This window comes from Barbus barbus (genome assembly GCF_936440315.1).
Source record: "Barbus barbus genome assembly, chromosome: 19".
In the NCBI taxonomy this organism is placed as follows: Eukaryota; Metazoa; Chordata; class Actinopteri; order Cypriniformes; family Cyprinidae; genus Barbus; species Barbus barbus.
The window spans coordinates 22,829,293-22,847,817 of NC_136747.1; the positions used below are offsets into that span (position 1 = coordinate 22,829,293).

The 18,525-nt window shown below is 34.0% G+C and overlaps 1 protein-coding gene across 2 annotated transcripts; it reads right to left on the reverse strand.

Moving 5' to 3' along the window:
* Positions 1-323: 323 nt before the first annotated feature.
* LOC306885716 (nuclear GTPase SLIP-GC-like) lies at positions 324-7,949 on the reverse strand. Of its 2 annotated transcripts, XM_079442444.1 has the most exons (18): positions 7,793-7,949; positions 6,406-6,438; positions 6,262-6,327; positions 5,603-5,913; positions 5,270-5,488; positions 4,954-5,148; positions 4,675-4,853; positions 4,401-4,440; positions 4,077-4,160; positions 3,882-3,978; positions 3,581-3,717; positions 2,875-3,048; positions 2,639-2,781; positions 2,074-2,197; positions 1,808-1,916; positions 1,484-1,617; positions 1,312-1,396; positions 324-1,187 (listed from the first exon to the last, which is right to left on the reverse strand). In XM_079442444.1, the coding sequence occupies exons 2-18, from the start codon at positions 6,416-6,418 to the stop codon at positions 1,132-1,134; spliced, it is 2,166 nt and encodes a 721-aa protein (XP_079298570.1). In that variant the 5' UTR covers positions 6,419-6,438; positions 7,793-7,949; the 3' UTR covers positions 324-1,131. The 2 variants fall into 2 exon arrangements, with proteins under 2 accessions (XP_079298570.1, XP_079298571.1); XM_079442445.1 differs by lacking the exons at positions 324-1,187; positions 1,312-1,396 and having other exon boundaries at positions 1,540-1,647.
* Between the last annotated feature and the right edge of the window lie 10,576 nt (positions 7,950-18,525).

Consider the following 18,525-nt stretch of genomic DNA (forward strand, 5'->3'; position numbering starts at 1 on the left):
GGATGTTTGATCAATCATGACAGACATGAGGACCAGTAATGTTTGACATCATAAATGTCAAAGCTGGTGAACTTCTACTTGAATGTTAGGGATGTGTTTGATCGTGCCTCTTTGCCAGATACTGTATATAATATCCATCCCCAGATGCTAGATTTCATCAGAAAAATTGTTTTGTCCAGTATCCAATTTACTAGTCAGCAGGGCTGTCTAATACCCAAAATCCATTAACAGCAAGTTTTGTCTGGTACTTAAGTGTATTAACCGTCTTCTGTTAGTCAGGAAGTTGACTAAGTAAATCTAAGAGCAGAAGTAGGACAAAGTGATGACAATAAAGAAGTATCAGAGTTTATTGAATAATCTTAGTTGCGTATGTTTCAATGCTCAGACTAAATATTTTTATACCTCAAGCAATAGCAAAGGAAAACGGCTTTTAAAAAAATGTGTTAAATGATTATTGTAAATTACAATATGATTATAATTAATTGAATATAAAATTACATAATATAATTGAAGAACAAAATGATTAAATGATAAATGATAATGAATGGTTATAAATTAATGAAGGAGTGAAGAATAAATGAATATAAAAAAAAAAAAACAATGTAAAGCACAGCACAAATGCATGGTTTCTCTCTTGATGCAATGTACACACAGGTGGCATTTGAGGATCTTTAGATCCTTCAGACGGGTGATATTTCTTTTCATCCACCCGATACAATAAAAACTCATTTACAGTATAACATTTTTTGTACTTTATGAGAATAAAGTTCATTATTTTAGGGATTCAACAATTAAATTTGCTGTCATTATAATTAAAAAACAGTATCTCTTATTTTCTTTGTTTAATTATTAACAGATCTGTTGCTTTGACACTACTGCATATGTTTCAAAAATATATTTGCAATTACTTTACAGTCTATACAATAAATTAATTGCCAATCAAAGGTCCTTGCTATATTTTTAAATGCAAATTCTATGTCTTGCTGTAAGTTACGATAAAAACAACAACAAATCAACATACAGTTTGTGCAACCCTAAAATAAAAATTTGATAAAAGATTAACAAATTAACATCTTCCATCAAACAAAAAAAAAATATATATATATAACACAAAAGAAAAATAACTTTGATTCAGTCAGACAGTTGCTCTAGAAGTCCCTCCAGCTCTTCAATCTCTTTGGAGACATCTAGAAAAGACATAAGATGTTATACTATAGGCAGTGTTTGACATTATTCAGTCAATATTTAACCTCTTAAAAAAAATTTTGTTGTCCTGTTTCTGTGGTGTAGTAGGATGCTATTTTCTCTCACCCACTGATCTGCTTTTACTGGTTTGTGACAGCGAGAGATCCATTGCTCTCTTTAGTCCTGATTCAAGACGAGCCTTTATGTGGAGCTGCACAAAGAACAAGAGAAGATTCAGTTTAGTCATTGTAGTCTAAATCTAAATACATGCGTGTCCTAATGAATGTGAGATCAGTACCTTTAAGTCATTACACTTATTAAGCATTTCCATTTTTGCTTTGTTAAACATGTCGTCTTTTTTCTCATCAACCGTGTTTTGTAACAGATCTTGCATTCTCCTCAAGCATCCTTGTCCTTTCAAAGCTGCAGCGTCTAAAATAAGCAACACTCTTCATTCATTTTCTTTCTCATGGAGACAAATAAGAACAAGAAAATAAACAAATTCTTGGATGTGTGTTTCATGAAATGCATGTTTGAATGTCTTTTTGATTATCCACTAAATAAAGTACAATGTACTTGAAAATAGTTTGTGATTTTAATTGTAACTTTAATTCTAGCTTACCTTTGTAGCAAGAACCCATTTCATTCACAATGGTTTTTTGGATTGATGAGTAGATTTCCTTCTTCATGTCAACAATGTCTCTTTTGAGCAATGCATTCAGTTTTGTTTCCTGTTAGAAGGGGGGAAAACAAACAAAATGGCAATAAGTAAGTAAATAAATAAACATTGAGTGACTGAAACAGCTCATTTGCATAATTCAGGACGTACGACTTAATAAAACCAGCCTATTTAATTGTAATAAAGGATTCTCAGACAACTGAACTCACCTCTGCCTTGATGAAGTAGTGAATGTAATGAATTATGGGAGATCTGGGGTACGCAGTTTCGTTCTGGATGATAGTGAATTTATCAATCTGTTCCTGCACTGACTTATCTGTTTTTCCACTCACTCTAGAGCCAAAAGAAAACCAATTATGGTTTATTTTTACAGCATGTTACAGATTATAGATGTAATATGATACAAAAATTACAGGAAGGAAATTGTGATTGGAATAGCCAAATTCCCAAACACACAGTTTGCTTTATGAATGTGAACGTATGCAACTGTAACAACAAATGAACCAAAATTCTGGACCAAAAGGAGTTGAGGAAATAATGTATTTTTCCTGTAGAGCGTAGATGCTAAAAGCAAGGTTTATGAGATAAAGTTGTCCCGTGAGGACCTTTGATATGACTCAGTGCCATTTAACAAGAGGAAGGGAAAATAATAATAAAAAAAAAAACATGTAATTGAAGCACATCTTCATTTCTAATTTCAAATTTAGTTTTGCTTTTAGTTTTGCATTGAGATGTTAAAAAAAGAAAGAAATGGAATGATAAAATAGAACTTACGGAAATATCTGACGGAAATCATCATCAATGCATTGATGCAGGTCTTTGGCCAATGTTTTGTTCAGGTCTAGAATTTTATCCTTGTTTTTTGGACAGTGGCATCCACCCTTTCTGCACAAAGCTTCAAGGCTATTATAGGCTATCTGTTAATTAATATTCAGAGTAACACGAAAAAGTTGTTAAACGGGCAAAATAAAAAAAAGACTGATTATTTACAACATTTCAGTCACACTGACCGGGGTTATACATGTCTTTGTGGAATCAACACATGATTTCTTTGATTCTTTCACTCCCTTTGATAGACGCTGCTCCAAATCTTTATAAACGCTGTCAAAATAGTTGTCAAATTCTCTTAATGCCCTTGTTAGATTGTTTCTAAGTTCCATGCGGATGCTTTCTTTCATTTCAGCCTAAAAGACATCCATACAACAGCAGTGAATAATAATATATATGTGTCCCTGGACCAAAAAAACTGTCTGTTCTGACAAAACAATTCGCTGGGGTATATTTGTAGCAATAGCCAAAAATACATTGTATTGGCCAAAATTATCCATTTTTCTTTTGTCAAAAATCATTAGGACATTAAGTAAAGATCATGTTCCATGAAGATATTTAGTAAATTTCCTACTGTATAAAACTTAATTTTTGATTAGTAATATGCATTGCTAAGAACTTAATTTGGACAACTTTAAAGGCGATTTTCTCAATGTTTTATATTTTTTTGCACCCTCAGATTCCAGATTTCAAATTGGTGTATTTCGGCCAAATATTGTCCTAACAAACCATATATCAGTGGAAAGCTTATTTATTCAGCTTACAGATTATGTATAAATCTCAATTTTGATAAATTTACCCTAATGACTGGTTTTGTGGTCCAGGGTCACATATAGGCAACATTCCGAAAACATCTGCATGTAAAATGTGTGTAATTTTGATGCATACTGCTTTCTTGTCTTTATCCAGCTGGACACTTTGGATCAGAGACAGAACTCCCTTTGCTTCACTGACATATTCTCTGGTCAGTTCTCGATGAATGCTCTTGTTAAGGCTCCTCAGATCATCCTGCAGCTTTGGGATTTCTATAGAAGTGGGAGATTTGGATTAATCTGGTCAGTGCTTTGTTTGTCTAATAACAATTTTAAACTTCAGAGGGATTTACAATCACTGAATAGACTTTTACTTCATGTGTGGATTTTTGTGTCCTAATGATATACTGTAGCGTATAGTACCAAGGAGAGTTTACCTGTTTCAGCAGATTCCAGATTTAAACTGGTGTCGAAGAATGCTTTAGAACTTACAGTAAATACTTGAAGAAAATTATTGTCGGTGCTGAATCTTTTCTTAGAAGAAAAAAAACAAGAAAGAAAAGGAAAAAGTAATAAAATAAGAAATATACACACAATTCAAATTTACTAAAAACTATGGTAACAATAAATACCTTGATTTCAGAATTTTCAAACTTTTCTTTCACACTTTTCTTGGCACATTTGTTTCTTTGACTTATGCACATTTTTTTCTTTTCCTGAAGAATGATTAAAAACAATGTGAATGTGATTATAAGGTCATGAAATGTATATACTTTTTAAATTTTCTTGTGATTTATATTAAAAAATATATTTTATATAAAATATTATTATAAATAATTTTTATTTGATATGCCTTATTTTTATAATACATTTTAATTTCTAATGATTATTCCGAAATTTGGGACATTTTGTAAAATGCAACAAAAACAAGATTTTTTTATTTATTAATTCTCTACCTGTTCTTCTAAGTTTTGAACTCCAGTAAGCCGCATAGCTCTAAACAGACAGATTTGAAAGATGTACAAGATTAACAACAATTTAAAATCTCCAAAGGCTGTCAACAATTCTGATGTAAAAAAAAAAAAAAAAAAAAAAAAAACACTAGGCGCATAGTGCACCTTAATGATATATGGACAGATTGGAACTTTTTAATATGATATTTAAAATAAGATATTCAAAATACAATACTACTTACAGCCCACTTAGTGACAAAGAAATTCTATTTCTAACCTCATACAGGCTACTGGATCAATGTCATCAGTCTTTGTACAGATGAAATTGATGCTTTTACATTCTCCTCCTGGTCCCAATTCTTCAATGCATTGCTTTAATATCCCCCAGGGGTTTCTGTCAGTGATTGCTCGACTGATATCACTTACAATCCACACAGAAGAGCACTCTGACAGTTTCTACAGAATTTAAAATAGCCAGTTAGAGGGCATGCTTGTAGTAACATATTAGGTTGTATGGTTTTATAATGTTCATTTCCAAAGTGTTTAATATGCATACAGATTTCCACAGGTCATCTCTATCCTTATTGCAGTCTCCAGTCCCAGGAATATCAACAAGCACAATGTGCTTCAGGAGTTCTTGACAGTCTGGAATCTTGATTGTCACGCTCTTCACAAGCGGCCAGAACCAGTCACCAGAACATGCATTACTGTTTTGTATGTAACGTGCAACATCATCGGCAAATTCAGAGACCTGTTGAGGAAATAAGTAGCTAAAATTTACTGTGCATTTTAAATATATTTCTTTGTTATTATTATTATTGTTGTTGTTTTATGAAACACTAAATATTAATTAGTGTCCTAAAAAGACTTACATCACTTTTTGAGATTTTTTTAGTTTTCTTATTGCTGGACAAAAGGTTTTTAATCTCAGCATATTTGTCATCATTCTTGAGCTCTTCTAATGTTTTCTTGCCTGCATCATCTCCATACAGTGCAGTGATCTTTTCTACAGCAATTTCAAAGTCCTCAGTCCTGTCTGCATTTTCATCTGATATAATTGTATGAAGATTATTGAGCTGTTCCTCCCACTCCTGCAGAAGTGCAAATAGAAAATAAGGCTTAATTTCTTTCCTCAAGTCTGATTTATTTATATATTTATTAAAAACCCTTGTTAAAGTCATGGTAAGATTAGTAAATGGGGAAACCTCTTTAGAGATGAGTTCGATCTCTGCTGTGTAGTTGAAGTCAGTCAGATTGGCTTCCACCTGAGTAACAACAGCTGTACAGGCACCAAAGCATCCAGACGGCAGTAGATTATTTTTTCCCAAGATTGCATTTACTAGGGAGCTCTTTCCTACTCCAGATTTTCCAATAATCCCTATGGTTTCCTTCTTTCTGTTAACAGTATTCATTTTATTTAACTTTGAAATGATGTCTTTGTTCATAATGATTGTGTGGACTAAGTTATCAGTGACTCTTTTCATGATTTTCTTTGCCCGTGATATGATCTTCATATCTGTGCACAATGAAGAAGACAATCACAATGATGATTATTGATTCAATAAAATAATTCTGAGTTATATTAGGCCTGCATATAATTTTACAAAAAAGTAATAATGTAATCAGTATGTAACACCTTTTGCCTAAAGATGATCATGTTCTTGTTAGCCCCTGCTGGTATAACTACACCAAAATGTAAGCAAAAGGCATCTTTCCAAAATAATTAAATAAAGAAAATGTCTGATATGACCGCTTTACACTTGTTGTACTGTAGCTACATTGTGAATACATTATGTAGACGTTCTAGTCTAAGGTGATTATTTACTCTATAGTGCCAGATTAAGAGAGGACAGAAGGTACTTGCCTGTTGTCAGTGGTGGCTGATCAAAGTCAGAGTCAGATGATTCATGATCAAACTTTCTTTTAGTACCTATCAGAAAATTAAGTTTATTTTTTTCCTTCAGTTACAAACTTTAAAGCAAACACATTATTTCAGAAAATGGTATACCTTGGTTAGCCATTGCAGGATGGTTGGAAAGTTCTAGAGGGGCAAAACAAAACAAAACAAAAGTTCAGAAGGTGTCTGTATTTCAGCACTTGTAGCAGAGGGCGATCCTCCCAGAATGGCAGCGGTGCCCCAGCATGCAACGCGGCGTGACGTAGCTTCACATTCTCTATTTATTTTTGCAATACATTTAATCAGTTGTAGATAATTATATTAATAATATTATTAATATTTAAAGCAACCCCACCGCATTTTAAGACAAATTTACACCACTGCCCAAAAGGCATTCCTAAAACAATTTGGTTTGAGTTCCTGTGGTGTGAACACCCAACTATTGGAAAAAAAGTCAAAGCATCCCCTCTGTACAAACCACCATCATCCTTTAGATTATTACTATTGTTTTATTATGTAAACTTATCATGCAAATGAAATATTACAATTCTCAAAATTGTGCTACTTTTGACGTCTTGAGAGTCCAAAAGCATTCACTATATGATGAAGTCTACATTGCAGTTAGAATGTCCCTATAATGAACTAATCTGTTTTCAGACAAATTGAATGAGCCAATTTTTTGGTTCACTGCTCATCGGACATTATTGGAGAAGGCTCAAGAGTTCTTATTCTAGTGAAAGTAGGTGGCAAAAAGTATTCAATAAAAGGGTGCCTTTAATTCTAGTCTATGTGTACTAGAGAAAAGCATTTATTTTATAATGAGATTTCCACCTTTTTTTTTTTTTTTTTTTTTTTTTTACGTCAGTGAAAGGTTAGATTTTTGTGATTTTTTTTTTGAAAAAAATAAAAATCAACAGTACTGATATATTTTATCTTCAACATATACCAATAGCCACCATAATAGCAATATGATAAGTCAAAGTTTATCACAAGTAGCGTTTTCAAAAGCTGGTGTAAAATAACTGTTAACAAACTAGCTTACATTTTTTTCACTCTAAATGAACCCTGGAACGTGATTTAACTGAGGGGGCCCGAGTCAATATGCTGTTCAAGGGGGTCCAGAAAACATAGCGGCGCACCCGCTCTTTGCTCCAACATATTTTCATTATCAAACATAACTTTTTTTAGCTTTTATTTTATTTCGGACACAGCATAGTTAACACAACCCTAAATTTAAATTTAAAAAATGACATTAACTAACAGTGGTTTTCAAACTTCGTGAACCTTACTTGACTTCATATTGCACTGAATTATTCTTATCTCTTTAATCATCCTGAACTCAACCAAAAGAATAGGTACGGCGGGAGAGGAAAGAGAAAAGCACATGAAGTGAAGCAAAGGCACACTGTGTTCTTTGATGCTGACATTCCCCACCACCACCAGTATATAAACTAAAAACTCCATGGACCAGAATACACAATTACATATATAAGCTTACCCTATCCTTTGTCTGTGTATGTGTGTCTCAGAAATCACAGGTGTCAGTTGAATCTTGAGACTGCAATCTAAAACGCGGTTTTCCTCCTCATGCTACTCGTCAAGATGTTATAATACATTATTTCTAACTGTATCAATGCACTTCCTTATGTTCAAACAGGATGTGGTACATATCTCAGTTTACAGGATGTGTGTGTTTGTGCAAAGTAAAACTGCATGTAATGCGTCATAAATATCGCCAAAAAATATTGTCATATATATTATCAGTACAGTATTTATGTATTGTGGGTGTTAACACATTTTTGAGTACACATTTTTGTCCTTAGGATGCCTGAAAATATGCAGTAAACATATTATATAAACACATTACACTTTAACTTCATTATAATTGTCTACCAATATCATTTCAATTTCTCAGAAAATTAAAGTATCATGTTTATATTTTAAGTATAAGTATCATGTTTTTTATTTAACCTCATGAAAACTGCAACACACCTTCGCACTAAATGTATTTAAAACTTGTGGAACTCTATACTAAAACGTTATTTTAATATAATTAAATTCTATCTTTACTCTAGTTCAGAGATGCCCAAACAAGGGCCTGTGGGCCAAAGTTGGCCCATGGTGACCTTTAATTTCTAGACCTTTAGAGTCTAGTTAATATTATTAGATATTTTTACTAGTAAAAATTCAATTCCTGTTATGTAAGCTCATTCATTACAAACTTATTGTTGTGGTCACACTAACAAATACATTTTTACAATTCCTGCACTTTTGCAATTCCATTTGGTGTCACTGGAGCAGTATAGGGCGTTAGGGCGTCGTTAGGGTGACGGACCACCAAAGTGTGAAAGAGATGGATTTTTTCTTTTGCATTCAACCACGATTGTTTGTTCTGCCTCTGGATGTACTGTATAGTCCAATCAGTGTCAAGTCACATTATGTGGAGTACCCCCCCTTTTGGGTGATTTTACTACTGCCATAAAGTTGGCTTGATGTTGCACGTTCAATATTATCAAATTAGGGGCCATCTCTAAAGTTACATATGACATTGGTATTCACGTTTCTAACTTCATTAGCATTTAAAAAATGTCTTACAGCAGGGGCGTCAAACTGGAAGGCCGCAGCCCGGCACAGTTTTCTACCCTAATTAAACACACCTAATCCAGCTAATCAAGTCATTTAGGGTTATTTGAAAACTGCATAGTACATGTGTCATAAAGCATATACATGGCATATGTAATACAGTATAAAGCATATACATAAACCCAAATAGGAAATAAAACAGTTATCATATAAGCATGTACTACTCTGTGTCCTAAAGTCCTGAAACAGTGGTGTCTCATCTTAGAGCAGTCAATGCAGTTTGAGAAAGAAATCAATCATATCTGTATTAGTGCTGTCAAAATTAGCACGTTAAAGCAGGCGATACATTTTTTTCCAGTTTAACAGTGTTAAAAAATATTTTAGGGGGCACCCCACTCACAACTGCTGCTTCTGTCTCTTTTTTCTTGACAAGAATTGTGTTTATTCACGTTCAGAAGCTGCAGAAATAACTACCAAATAACCTAATAAGTTGTAATATAACGTTATGTTGTATAAATAACGAAGAGTATTCTATATGAGATAAATGATGAGTTAAATCCCATTGATTATAAACCTGCTATCAAAAGCTTCATTCTACTGGTCATCTTCAGCGCGCGCAGCTCAAAACAGAAATGCAGAACATTAATAACTGTCATATACATAATGTTATAATGAGAGCACTATTGTAAAAAAAAAGTTGTGAATTCTTAGGGTTTGGCTGACATTTCATGTTAACTATCTTTTAATCAAAACATAAAACATTATTGACCCCGCTTGTATCTGAGAGTCGTCCATTACACATTTTCCCTGTGTGTTAACGTCAGTAATTATAACTGTCTGTCTTGACTCTTGGTAATGTATTTTGACTAAGCACCACATCGAATATCGGCAAGATTCAAAAATTACGATTTGACTATGAAAATCCTTAGTCGGGGACACCCCTAAACAAGAACTTATTTGTTAGAATTAAATAAAAAAATAATGAAGGTTTTTTGACAGTACATTAAAGCTTTGGAAAATAACTATAAATAAACTATATATCAATTGCAGCATTTTTTTCCAGAAAGATGCAGTGTTAACCCAAACATTTTATTTTAAGATTTAACATTTGTAGATGGTCTAAATCAAAAGTTGTAAAAATTCTGAAAATCTTTAAAAATAATAATACATTACTCATTAATAAATAAATCAGAATATAAAAAATGATTTAATTTACAGGTGTTATGTTTGTGATTCTTTTTTTCATGTAAGCTACAGCTTCTGACCATTGGATCAAAACATCGTCATTATTTTATGACATGAATGATTGCTTTATTTAATCAGAAACACAGAAACAGAAATGTTATTTGTGAAGGCTATTTTACTTTTAATTAATTATAAGTACACACTTATAACGGGCCTAAGCTATGGAACGCATTACCTGCGTTCATTAGGAATGCGGCTTCCTTGGATTGTTTCAAGAAACTTCTTAAGACGCATCTTTTTAGTAAAGCTTTTAATTTGTGATTATTTACTGTGATTTTATTTTGATATTATGTAGTTTTGGTTGATTTGTTATTTTGTTTGTACATGTTGTAGCGCTTTGAGTTTAAGAAAGGTGCATTACAAATAAAATGTATTATTATTATTATTATTAAGTAGTCCAACAGCCACCTACAGATTAAAACTCCTTACTGAACAGGCATTGAGACCTGGGGGAGGCTGCCGCTGCACGTGCTATTACTGTTTACTCTATCACACACAAATGGTCATTCTGTACATGCTTTTGCAGACTGAATGCAGCAACAGTCAATCTAATCATCATTCAGACAAAACTTAGCTTCAAGAATGAGCCACACTGTTGACGTGATCTAATCACTAGCAGACCCTGAGCACATGTGAGTTAATATTCCTCTTATTGGCAAGAAATATCGGCATAATTTCATATTGGACTGATGCCGATATTTACATTTTAAAGCCGTTATCGGCCGATTCCGATCTCAGTCCGATAATATTGTGCATCCCTAGCATTATCCTTTCCAAATTGGCTTCTGGTTTCATTATGTAATTGGCATGATACAACTTTACCTGACAAATAAAGTGTTATATTTGATTTATTCTGAACTCTCCTGAAATCATTCTGACTAGTAAATTGTGAGGAGGCTTTTGTTACTGCAAATCTATGGCCAGCATAGGTCAAACTGAAGGCTCATGAATGATAGGAGCAGTAGGCACGTAATTTGAAACCTTCTGATTTCTGTCTATCGCTGATGTTAGCAAGTTGTACGGGAGAGGACTAAGTACACTTTTTGTCATAAGCAAGCAGTAGGCGGCAGACAAAACAGGTATTAGTCAACCTACTGTACGGTGGCGCCTGCAGGTGTAAGGCTGTACGCACTGTGCGTACCATGAGTGCTCATACTGACCTGAGATTTGCCCCACAAACATTTCAGCAGTAAATTATAGGCCCGTGTGTCCCGTATTCTGTCGACTGAACCATGGCTAATGGATTAAAAAAATAGGCTAATAAATAATTCACATATCAGACAAAATGGCGTTGTAGAAAATCCTTATGATTTTAAGATATTCAGAGCAGAGCAACATAAAAATCAGAAAAAATATAATCGGCCCTGTTTTAGGCTTTTCCTTATTTTTATATTTTAGACGGTGATGAAAAATGACTCGCCATATCCTCATTGGACGTGCCTTTAGAGAGAAATGCATCTTTACTGATTACATAATGAAAAAGTTTTTGTTTTCGATTTGAATTACTTTGGTTTAAAAGTAGTAATTTAAAGCTTTCTATAGATATATTTATCATATTTGTGACTCAATTCGTTGAGTTTCGGTTCATCATTGTGAAGCGCTCCTGTTCAAGACGAGACGGCAAGCGCATCCTCTGTTTTCCTATTTATTTTATAAAAGCGCAAGGTATTATTGATATTGTGAATGCACACAAATAAAAGTAGACCCTTTACAGTTCCGAATGATGTATTACTCTTATGACCAAAATTACAGCATATTTTAAGTTGTTTCCACTAAAAAAAAAAAAGACCGCTCTGGCGCCTCCATGTCCTGCAAAGTGCACTTCAGCTTCCACTCTTCACACAAACGATTAGACATGCATCTAGCGCACATTTATATAGTCCAAACATTTAAACTAACATTATGATATGCTTGAACTGTTTATATCTATAGATTTTATTTTAGGCAAGTCATTATGATTTGAGAAGGCTAAATTGATCAAACATAGGCTATATATATATATATATATATATATATATATATATATATATATATATATAAAAACATTTAACGAACAAAAAATACATTTAACGAACACCCCCCCAAAAAACCTCTGTGCGTACATCCCTGCTACTGTACACCCTCTGACTAAAATCAGACTGGTGAATTTTAGATCATAAGATCCGCGTAAGGCCAACGTATGGAATTTCCAGAATAATAAAATATCTAAATTAATACATAATGGACATGTGTGATAAGTTTTTAATGAGAAACATTGCCTAAATATAATGATCACTTGAAACTGGAGTCAGATTGAACACTGAGCTAGACTAAAATTTAAACTAAATCCTGATATATTCAGAAGCGCAAGTAAAAGATTGAATGTGCATTAAGCCTTCAACTAGGCCCTGGATTGCTTTTTGGGCCGGCGTGTGGATCCTTACAGAGCAAATTGAAAGTGAAAGTAACAAAATCTTGTAGAATATATTTTAATGGGCATAATTATGAAAATAACTGAAAGAAAGATCATTTGCTAAATGAACAAAGCCATCTAACATTATACATATTTATTATTTTTTTAAATGACAAATGCAATGAAAATACAGGTATCGGTATTCAGTTTTTGCGAATACCAAAAATAAAAGTATTGGTAAAGACCTCATTCTGGAAAAAGTGGTATTGGTGCATCCCTATCAAAAACTCATTCATCAAAAATGTTCCAAGGTTTTTCCCTCTCTGGCTGGCTGTCCATCATTGAGGTAGAAATCACATTTGGAATCTCATGCCCAGGACCTGCAGGGGAAGGAGGTAATTAAGCAAAATATACTACACAATGATGATTAAACAAGGTGGTTTCTAAAGAGTTGAGCATTTAAAGGGGTGGTTGATTGTGATCTCACTTTTTTAACTTTAGTGTGTAATATTTCTGTTAGAGTATAAACAATGTATGCAAAGTTACAACGCTGAAAGTTCAATGCAAATTGAGATTTTGTCTTTTAGAATTATGGCAGTTTAATGCCTACAAAAATGGCTGGTAGGGACTACAATGAGCTACTTCCCAGGTTAGTGACAACACAAACCCTGAAATTGACATAAACCCCACCCCCGGGAACAGGCAATTCTGTTTTCTAATGGTTCACAAGTTTCAAAATCAATGTTCTAAAGCAGTGGTTCTTAATCCTGTTCCTCGCATTCCCCTGCTCTGCATATGCTCTGCTTTGCATCTCCCTCTCTCTTGGTAGAAAATCTCAGTAGCAATTGTAATTGTGTTCCGCGTTCCTCGCGGTAAAAGAAAACACGGTCCGGAGGTGTCCCCCTCATTAGAATTCACATTTGGTTATTTTTTAACCCAAACACAGGGTTCCGCTTGTTGGGTCATTTTAACGCTGGGTTATTTTTTTCTACCTAACCGCTGAGTTGAGCTTGTCTCCGGTGAAACTTCTCAATAACGCAGCTGCTGAGAATAGAGCCTTTGAAAGGGATAGTTCAACCAAAAATGAACATTCTGTCATCATTTACTCACTCTCAAGTAGTTCCAAACTTGTATGAATCTCTTTGTTCTGCCGAACACAAAGGAAGATATTTTGAAGAAAGTTTGTAACCAGGCTGTTTTGAGGAACCATTGACTTCCATAGTAGAAAAAAAAATACTATGGAAGACAATGGTGCCCCAGAACTGCTCGGTTTCCCACATTCTTCAGAATATCTTCCTTCATTCATACAGGTTTGGAACTACTTGAAGGTGAGTAAATGATGACAGAATTTTCATTTTTGGGTGAACTATCCCATTAAGTCCACAGGAGAGAGTGGTTCTCAAAGCTGCTGCCGATTTGGTGCACTCTTTTGGGGAAATAATGGTTTGTATACATTTTATTTATAAAGTCTTTAATGTGGTGTAAATTATATTATTTTATGCAATGCAACATAAGGATGAGATGTCAGTCAGCTGTGGTCGTTTTCGAGCTGGAAATGCCTTTGCCTTGCATAACATAAATGGATTGTATTCATTATCATACTGAGTGTAATTTAATTTGATGTTAAAATATGTTCTCTAATCTCAGTACTGTTTGTTTTTGGGCAGGTTTTGGCGCCATCTCTCAGCTACGAGTGAAACATGAGGCCACGGTATAAAGTTTGCAGTTCCACCGCGAACAGCAGCCCTTCACCGGCTCAGATTTCGGTGACACACCGGCACGAGAATTAGCACTATTTCAGTAAAAAGCGATTACAGGGAACAGTTGAATACACTTAAAATGCTACTTCTATATGCTTTTTTTATTTATAAAATGCTTGTTAAACTAGTTTAAATGTATGTAATATTGTAAACTATGCTGTATTCACCCAAATAAATTCAATTTGTCTTGTATTTTGTCCATGGGTGTTCTTGCTTAATAATTAATGTTCATCTTTTGATTACTGCTGTTGCCTATAGTAAATCTGTGTGTGATTATTTTTTATTTTTTTTATTTTTTAATGTCCAGCCCATTTTAAGCCAGCAATATAATAATTTTTAAACAATATCTTAAACAACCCAGCATGGTGGGTAAAAACGTTTAACCCAACCAGCTGGGACAAAATAACCCAGCATGTGTTCTGTTCAAAACCCAGCGCTGTGCTGCCAAATAACGGTTGTTTTTAACCCAGCATTTTTTAGAGTGTATATATAAAATTTAAAAAAAGGAAATCCCTGGATGTATGTCGGGAACTCATCTCATCTTAAATACAGTCCCATGAGCACATTCACATAACATCTAACATCGGTATCACTCACCTCCTTGTTCTCTTGGTCTCTTCCGACCAGCTGCGTAACTCAGATATTTTTTTATTTCACTTTCACAGTCACCCCTGTTTACATTTCAATTTAATGCAGCATCTGAAAGAAGAAACTTACAGAATTACCAAATGTTGCCATAAGTTAAATATATTAAGGTTCTGCAATATATAAATATATTGTGGAAACTTAATTTCCTGTAGAGCTGCTTTGCAACGATTTGTATCATAAAAAGTGCTATACAAATAAACTTGAACTTGAACTTGAAGAAACTTGATGATAAATGAGTTGGAAATTCTCAAGCATTTGTTGTATAGTGCCTCATACTCACAGCTGTAAAGAGTTTGTATGTTCTTAAGGTCAAATTTGTCTCAGATTTCTTTAAATATATTTTAAATATACTTTAAATATATATGTGTGTGTGTGTGTGTGTGTGTGTGTGTGTGTGTGTGTGTGTGTGCACCTGGTATTCATCACGTCCTGGGGACCAAATGTCCCCACAAGGATAGTAATACCAGTAAATCTTAATCTTGTGGGGACATTTTTTGGTCCCCATGAGGAAACAAGCTTATAAATCATACAGCATAAAGTTTTTTGAAAATCTAAAAATGCAGCATGTTTCCTGTGAGGGCTAAGATTAGGTGTAGGGTTGGTGTAGGGCAATAGCACATACAGATTGTACAGTATAAAAACCATTGCGCCTATGGGATGTCCCCATAAAACATGGAAACCCAACATGTGTGTGTGTGTGTGTGTGTGTGTGTGTGTGTTTCTAATTAGTCAATCCTCACTTTGAATCGGTCAAATATATGTTAATATATAATGTTAATATATAATAACATTAAACTGTACAGTTACAATATAGCCTGCTTGGACTATTTTTCTTTGTAGAACCTTTAAGCTTTTCTAAGAAAGATAGGCTAATAAATACTGTTACATTTTATTTAATTTTTATGTTAAAACTATTTTGTGATTATAGGCAAATGAGTGTACAATACCCCTTTAAATATTGTATAAATGCTGTGTCGACTCACATATTTTTTGCGTGTTGTTGCATTCTTGAGCTCCATTTCAGTCCTGGCCACATCTTCAAGGGTTATAAGAGGCAGTTTTAGGTTTGCTTTAAAGTTTTTTGAAGGCACACATGTACTGCTGGGGGCTTCAGAAACCGTATTGTCTTTGAGTATTTTTTTTAACATGGTAGAGTTTTCCTGCACCTTGCTCTTGATGTCCCTTAGCAATTGGATCAACAACACTATGTTCTGAGTTTTACTCTGCCAAAATAATAGGTTTAAGTTTATAGTAAGGCAAAAGAAAACATGCTAAGATAAAATTTACGTGAAAGCATGCTAAGTGAAACAAGTTGTTCTTTGTAGATGATGAAAATGCTCCAACCTGAACTGAATGAATGTTTGCAGACGATCAAAGATCTTCATTATTGCATGGAAAGACTTCAGGTCTGTTATCATTCAGTTAACTCCTCACAAGTCACATTTCTGGGGTAACTGACAAAGCATATGACCTCTAACTGAAGTAATTATATCTTCAGGACAAAGATTACAAGTGTAGTTTTTCAATATATTAGTAAGCCAAGAAATTAGTGAGTAATGGTTCACATTTACAGAAGCATTAGCTTTACCATATCTGGGCTAGTTTTTGATGCACATGAGTCCCTAACAATTGTCCATTTTGTTGTGCATATATGTGCGCCTCCAGATTTCCTAATTGTTTTAATGTGTAGAAAGCCAAAATATATTTAAATAAACCTGATTGTATATTATTTGTTACAAGTTCAGATTTCTTTGAGGATGTTTAATTCATCAAACCACTCAGCTCTGTTTTTAGGGACATTATGAACAGCATTAGCAGTAGTCATTTTGTTAACCCTGTTGGATGGAAGGGTTAATAATGAGTTTGCATGTTATTTTGATTTTTCTTTTAAAGCCTAGCACTTGCACTTAGGCAAAGCTGCCTGCAAACTGAATTTCTGTTTGCCACTGCCACTGTTATTTAAAACCAATGGAAATGAAGCACAGTCATTTTTGAATGTAAGCAAAAGCTGTGATGATATTTAGCTACTGGATATTAATTTTGAATTAATTTGATTTACTAAATTCTACTTATAAATATTGGCCTATAGATGGGGCTCTAATGCTTAATGTTTTACTAAGATTGTACAGGGATCAGGGATAAGTAAATAAATAATATATTGTGTGTGTGTGTGTGTGTGTGTGTGTGTGTGTGTGTGTGTGTGTGTTTGTTTATTTTTGGTTCATTTATACAGAAAATGTTTATCTTAAAGGGGACATAACACACACAGTTTCACCCAATCTCATATTAATTTTGAGTACCTATATAGTAGTATTGCATCATTCATATTTCCAAAAAGTCTTTAGTTTGATCATATTTATAAAAGAAAGATACAGCTTTACCATTCTCTCCGAAAAAAGCCCCTGGAGACGCGCCGTGAGCGGAGTTAAAAAGTGGCAAGCACTTGACTCAACTCAACTCACTTTATTTCTAAAGCACTTTCAAAAACCACAATGGGAACCAAAGTGATGTACATGAAAAAAAGAAAAGAAAAAAAACATACAATCCAAACAATTTACAACACATTATTAAAAGCTAAATAAAATAAATGCGTTTTTAACATCCTCTGAAATGACTCTAGAGTAGGAGATGTTTAAGGACAGCGGAAGCTCATTCCATAGTTTATGAGCTGCCACGGAAAAAACTGTCTCCACTACATTTCAAGCGTGATCGAGGAACCGTCGGACACAGTTGATCCTTGGAGCGAAGAGATCTCAAAGGTCGATGTAGACTGACCAACCATTTATGGAAGTAATTTAATGCCTAAAAGATTTGCATGTGAAAGGTAAGAGTTGTGGAAGTGTACACAAGATTGCAAATCAGTACAGCTCCATCTTTCTTTTATCTGAGCCTACAGTTTTGCAAGCGTGAGGGGAGGGCGGGTCCACCATCTTCTTGTAGCCAATCAAATGAGGCTCTGGCTGACTCTTCATTCACTCTTATCTGATTGGTTCAATAAACATATCATACACCAAGACATTTATCTTCATTTAGTTCAGGCAGGGACGGATCATGACGCAGAGGTGCCCTGGGCACGGACTGATTATAGGCCCCCCTCAGTTGAAATCGTGGTCATTTTTCTTAAGTTCAAATAGTAATGGATTTTATCTACACTAAGTGAAAACAGCAGTATTTTTAGCGATATATTATTTACACTAAGTGCAAATAGCTATAGATTATATTTACACTATGTTAAAATAGCAGGATTTTCTGCTATTTATACTACTTGTTGCAAAATAGTGGCCATTATCTGCACTTCAGTATTGTATTACTTTATAAAACAGTATGCTATATTAACGTATTGAGTGTAAATTATCATTTTAATTCGGATTATTAAATGAATGCCACTTTATTGATAATAAAGCCCTCCCTACACCTACCCTAACCCTACCCGATACTTTATTTTCAACTTTTTGGTTATTTCTTTCATTTTTATAAAAAATAAATGCCTTTTATGATGTGATATGAGATTTGAAAAGGGAGAAAAAAAGTTCGGCAAAAGGCCAATTTTCACGTCATAGTTCAGACGGGGGCCGGTCCTCGGGTCTGTTTTAGGTTTCTCCT